We start from the raw sequence: 20,509 nt of genomic DNA, 5'->3' as shown, positions 1-20,509 counted from the left end.
GATGTTCGATGATCTTCTTGTTGCTTGGTGATATCGCTGCTGGCTCTCTTCTTTTTTTTTTTTGTGTTTTCCCTCAGGATCTTCTCTGTCTTGCTTGTTGTGGCTCAATTCCAAAAGTTATTATAGCTAACTAGGACCATGTTAGCAACCAGGCGCATACGGGATAAATATTGTATCATAGAAACCAAGATTCGGATACACATGTAAATATTCCAACTACGTTTTAATCCTCTATAATAGCGAACTCTATCTGGTGCTATGAGAATCAATTGCTTGCTTCGCCCTTATCAGCTTGGTACCAATTCAAACTTCGAGAAAATATCCCACGACCATCATAATCGTCAATCTCTCATCGAAGTAGTAGATAATCACAAACAGAGCGGCTGATATGCTTTGTACATGATCAATTAACTCGTTAGGTCTTCCAGGGTGGCTCCACTCTTGCAGTCACTCAAGACGCTTTCTCATTTATCATCACTGCCTCCATCCTGAGGACGAAAACCATAAGAGAGAGTCGCAGCCAGTCCGCCACGGAATTTCGCACAATCCTCACTTGTCCCGCTCTCCTTTCCAGCTACCATGCCGTCGTCGACACCCGGGGGATCTCTCAAGCATCTCTCTGACCTTACCCCGCCTTCTCAGGACCGCACCTGGCTCACCTCCTCGCACCCGCGCCTCCCCATAGCTGCAACATGCTGCGCTGATAAATCAGTTCGAGTCTACTCACTCGTGAACTTCACCCTCTTATCTACCATATCTGGCGGCCACAAACGCTCGGTGCGGTCGTGCGCTTGGAAACCCCACGTAAAAGGCGAAAGCGTGCTCGCCACAGCTAGCTTCGATGCTACAGTTGGAGTCTGGAGACGATGGGATGGATTTGGGAGGGCAGAACGGGACATGCTAGGACTTGCAGGTGGATTAGCGGAGGCGGACCGCCAGGAGGGGGATGATACGGATGGCGATGAAGAGGATGAAGATGAGGAGTGGGGTTTCGCCGTGCTGTTGGACGGGCATGATAGCGAGGTGAAATCAGTGTCTTGGTCTTCTGGCGGGTCACTACTAGCAACGTGCTCGCGTGATAAGTCGATTTGGATATGGGAAGATCTAGAGGATGGGGATAATAATTTTGAAACGGTGGCCGTGTTGCAGGAGCATTCAGGTGACGTGAAGTGGGTGGCATGGCATCCGGAGGAGGAATGTCTCGCTTCGGGGAGCTATGATGATACCATTCGGCTCTGGAGAGAGGATGTGGACGATTGGGGACAGGTAGCTTGTCTAAGAGGTCACGAAGGCACTGTTTGGTGTGTCGAATGGGAGGCTCCTACGTCAATCGCTGGTGACAACGGCGATGGCGCCCCTACTACTATGCCAATTGATCCCGAAAACGGGAAACTGGCGCCATGCGAACGAAAGAAATGGATAGAAGAGCGTTCTATGTCTGGTCCACGCCTTGTTTCCTGCTCAGACGACAAGACCATCCGAATATGGCGAAAACAACCCCAAGAAAAGCCACCTCCGGTTCAGTATTCATCAATACCGAGTACAATTCGCCCTGCTACTATTGATGAAACCTGGATCGAAGAATGCCAGTTACCTGCCATGCATGACCTGTCTATATACTCCGTAGCATGGAGCAAGAAGACAGGTCTAATCGCTTCCACGGGCGCAGATGGACGGATTGTCATCTATCAAGAACGTTTCACTTCCAAACCTCCGGTGCACACCACATCAGAACAAGATAAACCAGATTCAGCACGAGAGACCCAGAAAGCCAACGGAGAGAGAACCGCGCCATCTACAGCATGGGAAGTTGTAGCATGTGTGGATGCCGCTCACGAGATTTATGAGGTCAATCATGTCTGCTGGGCGAAACGAGCGGATCAGCGCAAGTCTCAGCAACAAAATTTCGACAATTCGGAAATGGACCATGCTAATGAAGAAGAGGTCCTTTTAAGTACTGGAGATGATGGTGTTGTCAGAGTCTGGACGTTAGAGCGATAATTCCCCTCGACGCCGTGCTTCGATTTTGAGGAATCTCTGTTCCATTACTGCGTACATTAAGCCCGGAAATGAGAAAGCTTTCGGACATTGCTCTTATCACTTTTGATTCTCCCCAGCTTCGGGGCAATATAAACGACTGAATGTTCAAAAGATATCTAATGTGGTCTCGAAAAATGTATAACAAATCATTCACATGACAATCAATGTCTAGCCAGCGCGCCAGACTCCTTCCAACACGTATATGCAGATTAATCAGATTTTGGAACGGTGAAAGAGGAGAACAGTAGAAAACACAGAGCTTATGAGCTGGATGATGAAGGCATATTGCTAGGATGGTACGATTCCTTCTGTGCACCGAACTTTTCATCCTCATCCTCGCTATCTCCTCCTACACTGCAGTGACCATTCGCACCCGGGGACCTATCGTCCGTACCGCGTAAAGTGTCCAATTCGGAAGCGTCAAAATCTGCAGCGGCCTCTATATCATCATGGGACGAGCGTTTATTTCGGAATCCGGAAAAAGATCCGGAGCTTAGGCCGTTGAGATTTGGGTAAATACCACGGTATCCACTCCCTTGTCGCTGGCGACGAGAGCGCCAAATAAAGAATCCCCAGACAGCTGCAGCAATGGCAACAACAACAAGGGCAACTTCTCCCGATTTATAATAAGCTGCCCAAGTTGCAGCTTTGAGTTTCTCCTTCTCGCGCTGCTCGGCAGTAGTGCTGTTGGGGTGGTTACCAACAGAAGTGAGAGCTCCTTTTTCACCGTCGATGCGAGAATCCGCAGGATTTCCTCCAATGCTAGTGATATCAACACCCAAAAATCTGTCAAGCATGTCACGCGACCGTCTCCCGAAGTCAAATGGTACCATATGGCTGGCGTTGTAAAATAATACATATGTTAGATTCCGCGCTTCTTGGTAATAGCCTGCGGCCTCTCCTTCAAAAGTCCAGTCGTGTCGTGGTGCCCAGACTCCGGGCGAAAGCTCGAAGCCCATTCCGCCAGACCATTGCATGTTGTGGATAAACTGTTCAGTGCCAATATGATTGCAGATAAAATCTTTGGCCCCGCTGAACAAGGTAATAGGGATTCCAGACTCGAGAATTTCTGGCAACAATTGCACTGACGGCTTGGAATTGCGCGCATTAAAGTTGCTCGACACTGCTCCTGTGCATTCCCGCCAGCCAGTTCTTTTGTCATCGTTGACATGTAAAGCACTGATAACATCGTCCCGACGGAGGTATGGGGTTATATGCTTTAAATCTGGCGGCCAGTTCATCCCACATGAAGGGAATTCGTCCCTAAGTCTGATGTCATACATGTTTATACATTTGCCATTTTCTCTTGTCACCTCAAGAACTGCAGAGAGGACCTTTTCACAAGCGCCAGCGTGGATCCGGTCCTTACCACCGCTATCGAGCTCGGATATACATTCCGAATGTGCCCTTTCAACCCGTTTAGCAGCATCGGTGCCGCTTTGTATAAGGTTCTCCTTGTAGGCATAGGTTAGATAGGCCTGATATTGTTCCACAGGGGAGATCCACCCGTTGCCAATAAGCAGGCCTTTGAGGTTCCAGAGTCGATTTTGTGCTTGGGTTGTGGTATTTTTGTTACGATCTAAAATCGCTTTAGCAATATAAGGTATATACTGTCCGGCATAGGATTCGCCGGCGAAATATAGCTGCGACCAAAGGTTAGCACGGATTAACAGAGGCCAAGGTTGTGGAACAGGTAGGGTAACTTACATCATCATGCTCATACTCAGGGAACAACTCAAACCATTTTTCCAGGAACGTGACGAAATGGCTTGCCATCTCGTCCAATTCGTGGATATAGCTATTGGTATTGACATAACTGAATCCTGTGCCAACAGGCTGGTCCACGAACAAGATATTCGCAAATTCGTCCCAAGATCCTTCATTATATATCAAGGTGTGATCGTCCTTTAATCGATACGGTCCAATCTCCATTAAAGCGCCATCCATAGAGCTGCACCCGGGCCCTCCATTTAGCCAAATAACAGTTCGTTGACGATTAGCGATATGACGATTCTGAAAATGCCAGAAGAAAAGGTTCCCATTGTTTTTGTGGTCAACTTCGACATGTCTATCAAGAAAATAACGTTAGCACAAATAGCCCCAGAGGCGAAGATAATCAATAAAAAATTGACTGGGGGGGGCGGAATTCCCGCCACGGCTCGCCTCACCCAGCATGCATCTTCAGTAGGGGACCGTCCGGCTGTCCTGGGAGCGAACGAACGTAGTAATTCGAAGCACACTTCTTTTCAGCAACAACCGAGCTTCCCAATACCCCCCATACTAAAAGCCATCTCGCCAATGTATGTAGCAGGAACGCCGGCGTTCGAGTAAAGGTGGATGTCGAGGGCATGGTGGGCAGCGATGACCGCTCCGGCAGAACAAGTCCCCACGCCTGAATGGAACTCTTCGCTCAACTATTGCAAACGATATTTAGGAATCATGTATGAAACGGTGGTCTTTGCCTCTGGAAAAAGACGCCTGTTCCGTGAGGATTTGGATGTTCTTTTGGTTGAAACAACGGGCCTATCGATGCGGGTTGCGGAATTGCCGCAGGAACATGGAGCTTCCCTTGACGAAGAAACCGAAGAAAACGAGAGAAAATAGAGAGGTTAAGAGCCCAAGAGAGACAAATAGCAATGCATACCTGTCAAAATGGCGAGAGGGTCCGGGCTGTGTTGCAAGTTCAAGGGGGCGGGCGGTTATGAGGTGGTATCGCCGTTCTTGTTAATGTTGGCGAGATGGCCACATCTCCCAGAACACCCGAGCTAGTGTGCAACCCGACCCACCGCTGACAACGCCAATGTAAATCCTCGGTATCCAGTCCCGGATATGCAGCCGCAGCTACGTATCCTGTATACCAAGTGGAGCAACACACTATTTTAAGCTTGCGCTAGCTGTTACCGAGCAACTGTTTTAGTGCGGTGATAACGTGCTATCCGGACTGCAACAGGCGGAAGTACGGAGCGGTCAAAACCGGAGATTCTAGTAGAAGAAGTTGAGAATGAACTGCGAAAGATACAAGAATGATTTCCTTTTACTGGCATCGCGAATCAAAGTGACTTCTAACTTTTAATCTCTTGGGAAGCCTTGAATGCATTAATTCAACATGGAGTATGTAACGAGTCCCAAACAGGGATCTGCTGATCCGCTGATCCTTTCTGCGCAATGGGCCTTTCTCCAGAGTATGCCCCGTCAGATTCCACGGAATATTTAGCAAGTTCGTCATAGCAAATCCTCTAGCCCTTTATCCGCATCCTTTTTAATGAGCTCAATCATCCCCTGCAGGAGACTCGTCAGCGCAAACTCGGCAAAGGGGTCCAGCTCTAGGCATCAGCCAGCTTACCTCGGGCATCACGGGCTCCCCTTCTCGAGCTTTCACATACCTAAATGGCATTTCCGTAGTTTCGTGCTTGTCGAGTCGTAACTCTGGATAATCTACCCATTCAATCTGGTCCAGAGGAGCTGTATCCATGCCCTGTAAGCATGAAGGGAATGCGAATGGAGCTGGGAAGTTACCTTTGTCCTCGACGACCATGCGAGTTACCCTGACTGCAGTATCGGTTGTCATCTGCTTAGGCCCTAGTCTTCTACCCGCATAACCCTTCTTGCGCAATTCTGATGTCCTATCTATAGACAAAAACCGCGTTAATGTGCTTGCGATTAGGCATTGGGTATGCTTAAAGAGAAAGCTAGCAGACAACCGTACCTCGCGGAGGGTCATCTCCTAAAGCAAGCAGGTACCCAATTAGTAGCTGATTCATATCCAAAAATGCTTCTGGCATTGCACGAAAACAAAGTCATCTGTGCCAGAGTCTTTATCGGGTCATACCAAGGATGCCCCCATAAAGAAAGATATCGAACGCATCTCCATCCGCCGGGGATAATTCTGATGTAGCGGCTGGATCTAGTAAGCAGACCCTGGGCTTCTGGCTGGAAAAAATCTCTTCGACACCTCGGTGCTCCACATGTAAGCTGTCCAAAGCAGCCAGTTCAGGCGGCAATTGCAGCGACTCTGGAACGGAGGTGAGCATGAATTTAGCGCCTGCTGCGCAGGATTCCTTTGCGATAGATCCGTACTCGAGAGCAGACCATGGGCCTAACTCCGGATCCAGATGCTCAACAACATAGGTTTTGGTGGTCGTTCGTGGTATCTCGCCCATTGTATTTTATCCCGTTGATATCAAACTCCGTCTTGCGCTTTTTCTGATGAGGTGAGTACCAATTTCAGGTTCGCCAGTGCCCGAAACCTAGAGTGCTTCAGCTACCTCAAATCTTGTGCAGAGTCCTCAATCGAGAGATTTGTCGATAGGTGCACCTCCTGTTTGTCTGTAACTCGGTCTTTGCGGGCTGGCCGCTGCTAATCGTCATCAGCAGAAAATTCTAGAACTCGAGGAAATGTAGCGCGCGGCAAACAAACCACTTTTTCGCTTTTCTATGCTATACAAAAAGTAAAAATTAGATATTCTGGAAAAATCTTGTAGTTAACTAACCATCGGCCCGAGATCCAGAGATGGGGTACGAAAATCGATGCAGGCCCATGCATCCAGCACAGAAAATTTCCCAACTGTTGGGCCGTGCATACAATGAAAACAAGTAAAACTACATTCATTATGCATTTACACATTGGTTGTTTGCCTGGACAGGCAGCTAGGTATTTACTACTGAATCCGATGTTTACAAGCAAATGGTCGAGTTGCAAGTGTCTACTCTTGCGCTGTATCACCATAGAATTTTACAATTCCTCCACATGTCACACGAATTAGACTTGGAAGGATAGGCTATAATATTGAGAGCACAACGTGATTCCTTCGGGGATCTAAGACATTGAAAACACCGGCCATATGGTCTAGTCATCTCAAGCCTACGTCACTTTCATGCGGAACCAGGATGCTCCCAACGAATGTGTCCGGAGCCTGGCCCATTCCATTCCTCGAACGCTTTGATATGCATGCGGGGGAACCAGTGGCCCGCTTGACACTGAGTTTGTCCATTCGAATAATATGTGACAGAAAATCCCATGTCCTGGAACTACCCTGCTTGGAAGACTTCAATCCGAATTCCCATCTTAAACCCGCTATGTTGGCTAGTAGTTAAGTACTGGAACTACCGCATGAACTCACAGCAAAAGGTTGCTGACGTTCGTTGAGGAACTCTGTATCCCAGAATTTCTCGAGGCAGGCGTCTAACATAATGGGGTTATGTTGGTGACACGCTGCAGCATCCAAGGTTATACATGTAGGTGAAATTGGATGCAAGCAGGCGGCAACTGCGGGCGTCCTTGGAGCGGAACGCATTTACCATGGAAAAAGATATGTTGGAACGTACGTTTACTCCCGACATGCCGACGGAGGTGGCTATTCATAATGGATGTTCGCCGTTTGCAGCGGAAATATCACATACTTTGACGTCCCAAGAAATCGATAGAGAGTGCGATAAAGGGTAGAAGGTATCAACTATTGCTGAAAATGCCAATCCTAATCCGTAGTTGACTCCTAAGCCAGATCATCTCATTATCAGAGCAATTTAACCTCTTGTTGTGAAGCATAATCCGTTGAAGTCGATACGGCTGCCAGCAATTCTCGTACATATTGACTGGATCCGGTCAATACAGATTCAATGATGATGATGATCCTCTCTCCAGCTGAGAACGGGCAGCTGAGGCAAACAGTCACCAGAGATCACAATTCATCCCCAGCAGCGATCGCGCAAACAACCTCGCTAGTTTTCAGACCCTCTTCGATTAAGGTCGAAATGTGCAAGCTATCGGCCAACAATTGTTGCCGCTTCGACGCCCAGACTCTGACGCTGCCGACATTGGCGCGATAGCTGAGGGAAAAAAAAAAAAAAAAAAAAAAAAAAAAAAAGAAGGACGCGGGAAAAGAAAAGGCAAGGGGAAGGGCGGACAATGTCACCCGCTCCCTTTGCAAAACGGTGAGGGAGAGTTCTGGGGGTGGGCAGACCACAGGCCTAGTAGGGCCGGTGTGCATCCTGGAGCAAGCTTGATGGCCGGATAAGTACAAGATGAGATAAGTACACTGGCCTTTTGAAGCGGGACATGGCGCTGTTAGAAAGGCTGGAGCAAGAGAAGACGTGGAGGACAGTTTGTCTTCTGTAGATGATTAACTAACTGGTTTATGAGAATGGCTTGAGATCTGAGTTTGGTGTGGGAGAGGTGATTCATGTTGTTTGCGGAAACACAATGACTTCTGGAGAGCCTTTGAAGCCAAAATGAAGAATTTCACGTCCCTATTCCTAGCCCATAAGAATGGCGATATTATCATAGAGCCTGGCAAGATTGAAGTGTTGATCCTTGTCAAGCAAGTTGAACCGTGAAACGGAAGAAACGGCTTTCCACGACCCCTCTTCACCCACAAGAGAGTTTGCTAGTTCGGTCGTGAGCTCCCAGCTGATCACCTTATCGATAACCACCCAACCCAGTTGAATAACATCGAGTTCAAGTCGTCAGCACTCGCTCGCCAACCCTTCTCTCGCCCCCCTTCTGCTCTTCAACCTGCCTCTCTACCAGCTCTTGTTTCCCTCATGCAGTAGCAATTATTTACTTTTTCATCCATTGGGATTGCTGCCAAACCCACCTATGCTATCCTGGCTCGTCTGAAACCTTACCTCCTCCTCGTTAACATCATCATCACCGCACTGGACGTCTCTGCTCACGACCACAGCTGGCTGCTCAAAGTTGACCGAATTTTGCCTTCACGGTGCCATACGCCCAAACCACAGCCATGAACCCTCATCAGCAGAATAAGATCGACATCAATGTAATTTCCACCCCCACCCTTTCTACCTAGACTCAAGTTCACACATTCCCCGCTAACCCAATCCTTCGTCTGCTCCTAGTCTCTGAGCCCCGATGAACAGCGTCTTTTGCGGCTGTATGGGAAAATTCCAAACAAGAAAGACCTGCTCCAAAATAAGCTGAAGGTTGATCCATCCATTTGTTTCAATCCGGGCCTCTCCTTGGAAACCCCTCATCATGTCTATTCTGATGCTAATAGCCCCCATATAGGAACGAAAATATTTTGACTCGGGCGACTATGCTCTTAGCAAAGCCGGCAAAGCATCCGACGTTGGAGTCACCAGCATCGGTTCCCGTCATCCTGTCCCGGAAAATATCCCTCACCTGACTGCAACCTCACCTCCCCAAGCAAGCCCCATTCCCGGACATTTCAATGGTCATTCCCCAACCCAGACTGGCGGATCCCATAACGGGTTACCCGTCGGGATGAGCCGTAGTCCGATCCGAGAAAGTAACTTCCCACACCGAAAGTCGAGTCTGGGAGATAGCGGGCTTGGGGAGGAGGGCCAGAAAGAGAGGTCCAAAGACGCTGGTGAGGGTCTCACTAGTGCTGAAGCGCGCAATCGTGACACCAAAGAAGGGAGCATAAGTCCTCCACGAGTCACAGGCGGTTTGCCAATTCGGAGATAGTCTTGAAGTTCCCCCGGCGTGAAGTGAAAGGGGAGAGAATTTGGCTACAATCTTGAAGTTGGTGGTATGATTTGCTTATTGAGATGGCAACCGTTAAACAGTTCTTTGCACTGGGTGATTCATATGGAGTACCGAATGGGTATGGATATATCGTGGGTGTCCGCTTGTGGAATGCTGAGTGGTCAGTGAGCTTTCCAGGGCTGTGAGCCTGGAATCTCGTTGTGGAGCTCCTTTGCTTTTTATCCTTACTGTTACTGCTCCCTTCCTTATCCCATATCTAAAAGACCCTCGCATGTCCTCAACAAGCTGTCCAACTAGTCTGGACTTTACGTTGCTTCCCAGCTCCTTTGACCACAACTTCTCTTCTTCTCCTTCACTCTCTAAAACCAGCCTACTCATCCCTCCCCAATACTTCCCTCTCCCCTTCTCCTTGAGCAACCCGTGACATCCCTTCTGTCTCTCTGCGTATCTGTTTTTGGGATTAATGGGGCTTTATCTGTCACCCTGTGTTTCCTCTCATGACCAAGTAACTCTGCATTTGTTATGAAAGCATTCTGCCTCTATATCCAAATCAACACCACTACTTTTCCACGCCTCTAGTTATTTTCTCTTGACCTTTTTCTTTACCTGTGATGTCCCTTTTCCTCTGCTTTTTCGCCTGTTTTTCCCCCTTTTTCTAAAATTTTCTGACATGAAATGTGTTTTTCCTGTGTTGTCATGCTTCCGGCTGAGAAGCGTTCATCATTTGCAACTGCTCTGCTGATTTACTAAATCAAGTCCAAGTATATTTATTTTCCAAATGACGGCAATGATATTCAATTCAATGCTTTCAAATTATCAATTACCTTAACCCGAGTGATATATTGTACACACATAACTTTGCAATTTTTCCCCCTTTGCTCAGCATGCATCGTTATAATCAAAACAGATAAAGAAACAAGTTAGAAGAAAAGGCTGAGGGAGCGCAAGGCAGGGACTTTCTGTTGGATTTGCGGTGGTTTGTTAGTAGCTTTGCATTGTGTGAATCTGGCAGTGATGATAGGTGACTAAAGGAACAGGGATAAAATACAGTGGATGAAGGGCAAGGGCGATGGGATTCTTCATTTGGGATGTTTATCTCTTGATACAGCAACGCCTGGATATCCTACTCTTCTCTCGTCTTCGCCCTAAGACTTGGTGATCATACCACCATGATTCGGTCGAGCCCGGCCGCACGGCAGGTCGCAGTTAGGGTTCTCGGGTACGTTTAAGAGGGACTTGGATGCTTAGCAAGAATGGGCAGGAGTTAGACGACGTAATGTCCTCCAAATCCGGCCCAAAAAATGGATCAGATCCGAAATCGACCGCGGAACGAAGGACTCTTAAGCGAATGTGTTCGCAAGCGTAATTTCCGATAATCAAGATATCATAAGAGCGTTCGGAAGCGTCCGAGTCTAGGGGGATATAACTCGGATTGCGAGAATAAAATGCATCGCAATTTACACGCTGCGAACCGGTAAGCAGCTTCTTGGAGACTGACTAAACAGCCACGCTGGACATATGGCCTCCGACTTCATCATCTCATGTCAGGTATCCAACTGTGTCGAAATAATCCAAATAAAACGCTTGCTTGGGTGGATGGCAAAATATTGCTTCCGATGGTAGTCATGTGTCGATATTCTTTCAGAGCTCCAGTTCACGTTTCAGTCTGTCTTCCAATGTCCAGTCAAGCCACCATCAATATCGTCCTGCTTGCCCAACCACAACTCGACCGCGTAAAGCCCCATCGTGCATCCCAGGTTGACCCATCTCCAAAAGTTCCCGCCCATGGCTCCAGCACTCTTCCACCATTCCCCATTTGCTCCCGTGGATTGGGCAGCAAAATGTTGCATCAGCAAGCTGGTGTAAACGGCAATGAGAATGGATGGTGAAAACCAGCTCAAGAAACCCAAAAATTGACCAGCACCGTCGGAATCATCAAGAGACGCTTCCTGGGATAGAGCTCTTGCTCCAGATTCCCGAACTGCAGGGATAATCCTTGTCGATGCATAGAGCACAAACAAACGATACAGCAAAGATATCAGGACGGAAGGGCTGATGGCACTGAAAGCGGCGCTCACGATATTAAAAGCGGTGTGGATGATGGACGGCAAGGCAGACAGCGTATGCATAAGCGTTGTGTACGAGGCCATGATGATGGGTGGAAGCGGAGGAAAGTCGGGTTGCGAGGACACGGATGGTGTCTCTAAGGGTGTCGAGGGTTGATAGTCGGTGAATATCTGATAGATGCAGAGAACGATGTAGGCAAACAATAGGGAGCTCTCCACCGGATTTCCTCGACCGCTCCCAATGCCCCATGCGCAAAGGAACACAGCACATGTGATTGCGACCCCGATTAAAGCGGAATCAACGCTGCTGATCTCTGGAAACCGTAGCACACGCCATAGAAAGTAAATTGAGCTCGAGATAACCGAGGCGGACATAACAAGGAGGCTGATCTAAGCAGGAGTTAGGTCGGGGGATCTTTGGGGGCGTAGACACGAAACATAGCTTACCATCCAGCTGTCACTTCTTCCACCTCTATTAACTAGCCATCTTGTGATTTGACCGGCAGCCTGGATGACTAGCAGACTGCAAAACCCCTCAGCCAACTGGAAGACTGGAGTAGACCATCCGAGAAGCTTGTCCCAGCTCCCTAGCGACACTGTTTCGATCAAGCCGTTGGCACCGAATATCCATTCATGGATTGAAGTATCTTGTGCTCTCTTCCCATTGAACGTCCTCTCTACCCAGCCGCTGGAGTTATCGGAGTCGACAGAAAATTTATTTAGGGACCAGATCAGGAGTATAGGTGCAACTATCCATTGTGTTGACCTGGCGAGGATGATCAAGGCATAACGAACTCGCGAGTTATCCGGGGTGGTGAGCTTGAGCACGGAGAGTAAAAAGTAGAACGTTGCCAGAGACAGGGAATATGCCAGGCCGCAGGTTCTCCCACCGACATCGAACGCGAGGGGAATGGACAGAACGATGGCGGTGAGGAAGAAAGCGGACGAAATGAGACGTACGATCCACATCGATAAGTGGAAGCTAGCTGTACGCACCGTTGAAGCTATTCGAGTGGAATCGGGAACCAAAGACTGCCTGACTGTGCGGTGCGAACAATCTCGGAAGAGGCCCTTTTAAGACGATCTGCAGTCTGGTGCTGTCTTTTGGGTGTTCCCTCGTGCCTGTCTCCAAGATAACGACTTGGCTGTAGGCTTTGCTGTGTCGAGATGTCCCGGTCAGACGAAACCGAACCGATGCTCGAAGGTAGGAAAATTTCAAGCGTTGTTTTGGTAGAGGGACGCCGGCTAGCTTCGTGGGAACTGGGGAATAGCCAAAAGCAGCAAGCGATTTGGTGACGGCGACGATGACGATGACGATAATGATGCCAGAGTGTCCAGAGGCTAAATTTTAATATATTCAATCCACAACAATTACATGTAACTCTGATGATAGTGATGATAGAAAGAGAATTCAGGAGGAGACGAGGAGGAAGAAGAAAAAGAAAGAAATAAGCCAGAGCGTCTTCTCCGTTCTTTTATTTATCACAATTAAATTTGATTTTCCTTTTTGGCTTAATTTTTGCTTCCCCCTAAAATCGCGGCCAACACATGCTCGTAGTGTAGGGTCGCGTGCAAGCGAGAAGCAGAGCTAGAATGAGCTCTTTAAGCAATTACTCCCGTACTCTAACATTAAATACATATCAAGATGTGTAATGCCTGCTAGGAAACACTGTTTTTCCCCCGGGGTCACCTCTCGCCGGTTATTAAGACTTGGTTCATCGATCCTAGCTGTGCTAAGATGCATTCTCACGTCATAGGCGAATGGTTAACTAGTTTAGTTGAAACAACTAGCTAGCTAACTCGTTCACCCACTCAACCACCCGGCGCGCCATTTGCTCGTCGCTGCAAGTTCTTACGATCCCCTCCGAAACCGCCTTCTTTCCGCAGCGATTTATGAGTCGCGTTTATTCTCGACTGCTCAGGATGGCACAGGAATCAGCTTCGAAGAAAGTCAAGGCAGCTGGTCCTCTGATCGGCACCCACAAGTAATTATGTCTGCTTGAAATTTTTGTCAGAGAAAGCATGTTGACATAACCCTAGTGGGCATTTCCACGCAGACGAGGCCCTAGCCGTGTATCTTCTTCGGATGCTGCCAACGTATTCTTCCTCGCCCCTCATTCGCACCAGAGATACAGAGCAGCTGGCCGCCTGCCACACCGTTGTTGATGTTGGTGGGGAATACGACCCAGCAAGGAATCGCTATGATCACCATCAACGCACTTTTCAAAACACCTTTCCAAACCATCAGACGAGACTATCGTCTGCTGGCCTAGTATACTTGCACTTTGGGAAGGCAATTGTCGCCCAACACATGTCTAAGCCAATTGACCACGAAGATGTTCAGCTTGTATACGAAAAGTTGTACACCGATTTCATTGAGGCCCTGGACGCAAATGATAATGGCATATCCGTCTATGAGCCCCAAGCGCTTGCTGCTTCAGGCTTGCAGAAGCGCTTCCGCGATGGAGGAATCAATATTGGCTCCCTAATCGGCGATATGAATCTGCCAGATCCCATCGAAAACCTCGACGAGGATGGCCTCTTCGCCAAGGCAAGCAAATTCATCGGAGAGACATTTGTCAGGAAGCTCCGTGCTGCATCTGGCTCCTGGTTACCTGCCCGAGAAACTGTGCGGGCCGCTTATGAAGCCCGATTTGACGTTCATCCCTCTGGCAGAATCATCTTGCTCCCAAAAGGTGGGGTGCCGTGGAAGGAGCACCTATATAACTTGGAGGTAAACGCTCCGGGAGCATCCACTATCGCTCCATCCGACGACCCAAGGCTTGGAAAAGAAGTATTCTATGTCCTCTATCCGGAGTCCACAGATCCAGGTGCCAAGTGGCGGATACAGTGTGTCCCCGTTGACGAATCGAGCTTCGAATCTAGGAAGCCGCTTCCCGCGCCCTGGCGTGGAGTCCGAGATTCAGACCTTGACGGTGTCATAGCTGCTGAAACCCAGAGTAAGAATCTCGCCCCGATCCCCGAGGGAGCCATATTTACTCATGCGAGCGGCTTCATTGGCGGTCACAAGACGAGGGAAGGGGTACTCGCAATGGCAGTTAGAAGCTTGCAGTACAGCGACTGAAAAACATCCTGTGTAATTGCACTGTTTATCAACGCGGAAAATATCCATCGACGGCGTATTGGTCTACATGGTAGCATGGTTTCTATATCTAGTTACCTATCCCTATACAAACCCCTTAGTTACCAGATTGCCCGTTATAGCAATCTTTCAACCGGTACTGTCGCGGGCATGCTTCTCGCAACAGTATCATCAGCCACTTAACAACCGGTCAGAGAGTTGCCCATAGTGCTATATTTCCCGAGACTCGAACCCCTCCACTTCTTCAGGAGTAAGAATTCCCGTAATTTTCCCGAATTCCGTTTCCGTATATGCTTGTTTGCCACAGGTGGAATATGCATATACGCATGCACATTCCCGGGCAGAAATGCTTTAGTGGCCTTGCGGCTGCGCATACTTCCCTCGAAGAGAATAATGGTAGGTCCATTCGTCATTCTACCCAGCCGGTTACGGGTGTCTTCCACTTTGCATCCAAGCGACGTCTTAGAGTAGACCCGGAAGGCCGGCAAAGGTTGCAAGGGCACTCGTGAATAAAGATTGGCGAAAAGGAGACTCAGTCTTCTTGTATTATTCTCGGCGGAAGCGCTCCAATATCCTCAATGTTATCAGATCCGACACCCCGCCTCGCGTGCCCCAAACTTGTACTCGTTTCCCCCAGTAGCTTCTCTATAATTTTGGCTTTGGCAGTTGCTTTTTTCAGCCTTTCATCGAATTCAGCGACCGCTTCTTCTGCATTTTCCATCGAAAGCGTCAAAGGATCCACCAGGGAAAGAAACGCCGCGAGATGCTTCTCTAGTCGGGGGTTGGGAGGTAGGTCAGGGAGGTGGACATCATCACGATCAGGGGTATTCGTGGAGACTGCTTCAGCGCCCTCAGCAGCGCCATTCAAGCTCTTGGAAGCGTGTAACAAGCCATGATTCCCGGGTAATCGCTTCGCCCAAATTATTCCCTTGCCGTATAGTCTTCCCATCTCTTGAAATTTTTCAAATCCATTTTCAACCGCGAATACGCATCCTTCGTTGTAGCCGGCGACTTCTCCGTCCTTAAATCCGAGCTCGTACCCCTCGGCGTAGAAGGTCTCCTCCAAGTCAAGTAAGCTGTCAATGTCCATGTTTGATGTTGGCACGTCGTAATATAAGGAAGTTTTTGCTTGGCGGGATATCTCAAATCAAGGAACATGGAAAGAAAGTTGTGTCACTTCGGTGTGTGGATGACTCAATAGCTTTCCTCTCCCGCTCCGGCTCCGAAATTTATTTTTTTTTGTCTCCCCGCCCCCGCCATTTCAGAAAACACCCCCCCCGTTCCCCCTGTCTGCAACAACTAACTCCCCATCGAACAAGCAATATGGGTTCCCAAGAGAAAATCCTGCCCCAGAAGGGCCAACGGAATATTCTCGTTACCAGCGCCTTGCCTTACGTAAATAACGTTCCCCATCTCGGAAACATTGTGGGCTCCGTTCTTAGTGCCGATGTCTTTGCTAGGTTGGTCCAAGTGCCCCGATGAATCCTTGCAGCGAAACTAAGCAGACCTGAGCAGATATCACAAAGCCTGTGGCAGACCGACTCTATACGTCTGCGGAACTGACGAATATGGCACGGCGACGGAAACCAAGGCGCTCGAAGAAGGTGTGACGCCCGAGGAGCTATGCGCCAAATACAACAAAATTCACCAGGAAGTTTATGAATGGTTCGAGATCGGGTTTGACTTTTTCGGCCGGACTCCAACGCAAAAGCATACCGAAATATCGCAGAGCATTTTTAAGCGACTCTACAAGAATGGATACCTGGAGGAGAAGACCGCGGAACAGCCATTTTGCGAAAAGCACCAATCCTTTTTAGCAGACCGATATGTGGAGGGCGAATGCCCCCGGTGCCACTACGATGATGCCAGAGGAGACCAGTGCGATAAATGCGGCTCTCTCCTGGATCCTTTCGATTTGATTAATCCCCGTTGTAAGGTCGACGGCGCGACACCAGTTAGCCGTCCAACGAAACATATTCATCTTCTATTGGATAAACTTCAGCCGCAGATTGAAGATTGGGTTCGCCCCGCTATAGAGAAAGGAGACTGGCCGAAAAACAGTCGAGTCATTACCGAATCATGGCTGAAGGAGGGCCTCAAAGATCGTGGCATTACGCGAGATTTAAAATGGGGTGTACCGGTTCCTCTCGAAGGCTATGACAACAAAGTTCTTTACGTCTGGTTCGAGGCTTGTATTGGATATCCTTCCATAACGGCCAACTACACCGATGATTGGGAGCTCTGGTGGAGAAATCCAGAGGACGTCCGATTATACCAGTTCCTCGGAAAAGATAATGTACCCTTCCACGCTGTCATTTTTCCCGGCTGCCAGTTAGGAACAAAGGACAATTGGACCATGTTGCACCACCTTAGCACCACCGAATATCTTAACTATGAGAACGGCAAGTTCAGCAAATCCCGCGGTATCGGTGTCTTTGGAAACAATGCCAAGGACACTGGCATTCCCCCAGATGTGTGGAGATACTACCTTCTCAAGAACCGACCAGAAACTGGCGATACCCAATTTGAATGGCGTTCCTTCATCGATGCCAACAATGGAGAGCTTCTTGCGAAACTGGGAAACCTCGTAAATCGAGTTGTCAAACTGATAGCGAGTCCCAAAGCTTACAGCAGCGTTGTGCCTGATTTTACCATTCCGGAATCATTCAACCCCGTTCTAGATGACGTAACAGCCATTCTCCGTCAGTACATTGAAGAAATGGAAGGGGTTCACCTTCGTGCTGGGCTCATCACCGCTATGAGGGTCGCTGAAGCCGGCAACAACCTCATTCAATCAAACAAACTCGACAATTCTCTCATTGCCAACGAACCAGAACGGGCTGCCACCGTGGTCGGCATAGTGACTAACTTAATTCACCTTTGTGCCAGCGTCTTCTCTCCGTACCTCCCCGCAACATCAAAGTCCATTCTCGAACAACTAAATGCTCCATTCAAAAATATCCCATCCCTAGAAGACCTCAAGGACGGTTGGAAGCCTACTGCCATCAAGGCTGGCCATAAGATTGGCAAAGCAAAGTATCTCTTCTCTAACATCGACGTCAAGAAGGCTGATGAATGGCGGGAAATGTTTGGTGGTTCCCAGGCCGAAAGGCGAAAGAAGGAGGAAGAAGCTGCCAAAGTGGCCGCAAAAAAGGCCGCAAACAAGGCTAAAAAGAAGGAGAAGAAGAAGCAGCCCAAGGGAGATAAAGAGGATGAACGCGTGGGAAAGAATGTGGAGACCTCTGCAAAGGGAGGTGCAGAAGCTGTTTCTGCAACAGCAGAAGACAAGAAGGGTGAAGCGGTGGAGAAGATTACTGATGGCGTTGCCCAAGTCACGATTCCCACATCTTAATACTTGCCAATGGCGATGAAAGAGTATTGTTTTTTTCCGTGGGTTATCTCTTATGATATGATGTGATTATCTTTTCTGATGCTGTCTGACACATTGGGGAAATACTTTTCTATTCCCTTCAGTTTTTATGTCGCCCTTTTTCCTTTAGAGAAAACATAGATGGATATACATTATGTATACCATGGGTTCTAGACATAAATGATAAGACTGGTATCTGCGCAATAGCTGCCTGATTATTGGAAGAGGTGTAGAAGTATTCTATACTCTTAACCCCCTCCTGCGTGGTGAAGTTTGTCATACCTATTCTATTTGAGGACTAGAAAGAAACTCGTAGACTGACCAGAGGCAACGAAGGGAATCATACTCAAATGGGAGATAACAGCAGCCAGAATACCATGTCCAAACATCGCGGTCATTCCAGAATAATCAAAATCAGAGGTGGAAAGGACACGAATGGTCAATGCGTTTGTGGTACAGCTTTTAGGTAAAGGAGTCGGCGGGAAGGAAAGGCATAGAAAAGAGCACATGCTCGGGGAACAGCCATCATGTCACTGTTATGGAAATGGTATATTATTCAATCGCGGCCGGCCTGCTTCGACGTGTGCTAACGTATAGGAGTAAACGGCACTTTCTAGATCCTAAGACGCAGGGCTCCTGTGAATGCATGTTGGTGGTCCTTGGTTATTGTATTAGAATTAATCGGGTGCACGATATCGCATCATCTGGTCCTGCGTGCGTTTGAAGGGCGAGGTCGGACTTCTTCTGCGGCGACAGGATGCATCATGACCTTATTCGGAGTTTGTGGAGTATTGCCAGTATATCCCTTGCTCCAGTCATAGCTCACTGCATAGGCAAAAATGTTCCCGTTACGGTTGAAGGTGGAACAGGAAATCGTCCCTCCGACATTTGGAAATCCCTTAAGTCTGTGCTTGGCATCTTTATCCCAAAAATGGAACGTTCCGTCGCTGCCTGCCGTACTGAATGTGCCGTGTGTGGGGTGGAAGGCGATGGAATTGACAGAATAGACGTTGCTGATGGTTGTGGAGCCACTGGGGCTTTCGCGGTGACACTTGAAACTGAAGTTCGAGCTAGAATCCTTGTCTTCAACATACTGAATCGCACAGCGACCCTCAATGCTGCCAACTGCGAACCCTGTAGCATCCGTGAAGCAGCTGACAACTCTTGTTTGCCACTTGAGGGGCGATTGCATGGTCTTGTAGAACTTTGTAGGTTGGTCCAGATTCACAATATTAATATATCGATCTGCCGTGCCGATGACGAGAAGCTTGTTCCTAACGTCCATTGTGTATACCCGTTCTTGACAATCGAGAGACGCAATGGGCGTAGACTGTCGCAGATCCCAGTACTTTACAGTTTTATCCCACGAGCCGGTGACGAGCAAAGGCTGGCTTGAATTTGCTGGATTTGAAATCATGCGGCAGCATCGAATAGGCGCGTCATGCGCTGCGACTTGAACAGGATTGCTGGGGTTGCCAGCTAAGTCGAGCATACGGGCGGCTTTATCTGCACCGACACCGACAACCTTGGTTCCATCCTACAATGTAAAACACATGTCAGGACCTGAGCAGGAGAAAAGACAGCAGGCTGAATTCGAATACGTACAGGCGACCAACAGCAGTTCAGAACAGGACCCTGGTGCTCAAACAGCGCTTTCCCTTCACTCATTCCTTGTTCGTTGATCTCGTAGATACGGACTTTCTTATCCCATGATGCCACTGCAAGGTGGTCGCTAACACTTGAAAATGCGAGATCGGAGATGCTATCCTCCGGCGGCGAGGACAGGGCAACATCCTTAGAGAGATCGCCTGTCGTGCTGGTGGTGGAGCCAAAGAGGGCTGACGACATTTTGGTAGTCGTGGGTTCCGCGTCGCTTCAACGTCCTGATATGAAAGAAAGAAACCGGTACACCAGATAGAATGCAAATCAACCCTGTAATATAAAAACGGGGCAAAAGAAACAGAAAGAAAGCTGAATCAAGGATGGAGGTTGAGCGTGCGATTCGTCGAGTTCAGGAATCTTTCGCTGATGGTCAGAGGATGCAAACGTGTCAAACAAGCTTCTATGATGACTAACCTCACTGAACGTTAGTTACGAGGATTTGGAACCTTTTTATATTGGTCACGTGAGAGGCGAGCTTACCTGCAGTACTCAGTACGCCGTACCTCCTTCAGCAAGCCAGAAATCCCCGCTAGAGGCATACATAATGCATATCACACTCTGTACTTCGTATCAACCCGTGGATAACCACTCTGTGGTTGTTGCCAGGTGGTTAGATAATAAACTTGGGTATGGAGTAGTTACAAATACAACTCAACCATAGGCTTCAGGAAGGAATTTCGACTTGGCGGTGTTGGGTACTCCGTAGTGCGGAGGAGTCATTTGCGGATTTGTGACGTTCCTCAACGGTCCCGGCCCACAGATAAGAGCGCAGCAACCCGTTTTTAACTGCCGGACCGCTTAGA

At 48.5% G+C, this 20,509-nt stretch overlaps 9 protein-coding genes across 9 annotated transcripts; 4 read left to right on the top strand and 5 right to left on the bottom strand.

The window, feature by feature from the left end:
• Window positions 1–165: 165 nt before the first annotated feature.
• Window positions 166–2,201, top strand: CIMG_07182 (WD repeat protein). Its single transcript, XM_001243285.2, has one exon. The coding sequence runs from the start codon at window positions 580–582 to the stop codon at window positions 1,999–2,001; it is 1,422 nt and encodes a 473-aa protein (XP_001243286.1). The 5' UTR covers window positions 166–579; the 3' UTR covers window positions 2,002–2,201.
• CIMG_07181 (pheromone-processing carboxypeptidase KEX1) lies at window positions 2,087–4,722 on the bottom strand. Its single transcript, XM_001243284.2, has 3 exons — window positions 4,209–4,722; window positions 3,748–4,108; window positions 2,087–3,683 (listed from the first exon to the last, which is right to left on the bottom strand). The coding sequence occupies exons 1-3, from the start codon at window positions 4,388–4,390 to the stop codon at window positions 2,301–2,303; spliced, it is 1,926 nt and encodes a 641-aa protein (XP_001243285.1). The 5' UTR covers window positions 4,391–4,722; the 3' UTR covers window positions 2,087–2,300.
• Window positions 4,723–5,048: 326 nt separating this feature from the next.
• CIMG_07180 (protein-arginine N-methyltransferase SFM1) lies at window positions 5,049–6,459 on the bottom strand. The gene is made up of 5 exons (XM_001243283.2): window positions 5,870–6,459; window positions 5,747–5,764; window positions 5,557–5,667; window positions 5,384–5,502; window positions 5,049–5,319 (listed from the first exon to the last, which is right to left on the bottom strand). Exons 1-5 carry the CDS (start codon window positions 6,198–6,200, stop codon window positions 5,263–5,265), a joined length of 636 nt encoding a protein of 211 aa, XP_001243284.1. The 5' UTR covers window positions 6,201–6,459; the 3' UTR covers window positions 5,049–5,262.
• A 2,039-nt stretch (window positions 6,460–8,498) lies between these two features.
• CIMG_07178 (cAMP-regulated phosphoprotein family protein Igo1) lies at window positions 8,499–10,318 on the top strand. Its single transcript, XM_001243281.2, has 3 exons — window positions 8,499–8,816; window positions 8,896–8,979; window positions 9,065–10,318. Exons 1-3 carry the CDS (start codon window positions 8,781–8,783, stop codon window positions 9,482–9,484), a joined length of 540 nt encoding a protein of 179 aa, XP_001243282.1. The 5' UTR covers window positions 8,499–8,780; the 3' UTR covers window positions 9,485–10,318.
• Window positions 10,294–13,047, bottom strand: CIMG_07177 (uncharacterized protein). The gene is made up of 2 exons (XM_001243280.2): window positions 12,019–13,047; window positions 10,294–11,961 (listed from the first exon to the last, which is right to left on the bottom strand). Exons 1-2 carry the CDS (start codon window positions 12,538–12,540, stop codon window positions 11,167–11,169), a joined length of 1,317 nt encoding a protein of 438 aa, XP_001243281.1. The 5' UTR covers window positions 12,541–13,047; the 3' UTR covers window positions 10,294–11,166.
• A 357-nt stretch (window positions 13,048–13,404) lies between these two features.
• On the top strand, window positions 13,405–14,899 carry CIMG_07176 (uncharacterized protein). The gene is made up of 2 exons (XM_001243279.2): window positions 13,405–13,556; window positions 13,612–14,899. The coding sequence occupies exons 1-2, from the start codon at window positions 13,465–13,467 to the stop codon at window positions 14,654–14,656; spliced, it is 1,137 nt and encodes a 378-aa protein (XP_001243280.2). The 5' UTR covers window positions 13,405–13,464; the 3' UTR covers window positions 14,657–14,899.
• On the bottom strand, window positions 14,854–15,764 carry CIMG_07175 (uncharacterized protein; the record flags this gene model as incomplete). The annotated part of the gene is made up of 2 exons (XM_001243278.2): window positions 14,854–15,248; window positions 15,299–15,764. The coding sequence occupies 2 exons, from the start codon at window positions 15,762–15,764 to the stop codon at window positions 14,854–14,856; spliced, it is 861 nt and encodes a 286-aa protein (XP_001243279.2).
• A 219-nt stretch (window positions 15,765–15,983) lies between these two features.
• CIMG_07174 (methionyl-tRNA synthetase) lies at window positions 15,984–18,248 on the top strand. The gene is made up of 2 exons (XM_001243277.2): window positions 15,984–16,134; window positions 16,190–18,248. Exons 1-2 carry the CDS (start codon window positions 15,998–16,000, stop codon window positions 18,024–18,026), a joined length of 1,974 nt encoding a protein of 657 aa, XP_001243278.1. The 5' UTR covers window positions 15,984–15,997; the 3' UTR covers window positions 18,027–18,248.
• On the bottom strand, window positions 18,107–20,022 carry CIMG_07173 (Poly(A)+ RNA export protein). Its single transcript, XM_001243276.2, has 2 exons — window positions 19,650–20,022; window positions 18,107–19,581 (listed from the first exon to the last, which is right to left on the bottom strand). Exons 1-2 carry the CDS (start codon window positions 19,890–19,892, stop codon window positions 18,745–18,747), a joined length of 1,080 nt encoding a protein of 359 aa, XP_001243277.1. The 5' UTR covers window positions 19,893–20,022; the 3' UTR covers window positions 18,107–18,744.
• Between the last annotated feature and the right edge of the window lie 487 nt (window positions 20,023–20,509).

The sequence above is a fragment of the Coccidioides immitis genome, assembly GCF_000149335.2.
Source record: "Coccidioides immitis RS genomic scaffold supercont3.2, whole genome shotgun sequence".
NCBI lineage: Eukaryota > Fungi > Ascomycota > Eurotiomycetes > Onygenales > Onygenaceae > Coccidioides > Coccidioides immitis.
This window is presented reverse-complemented; position numbering and strand designations above follow the sequence as displayed.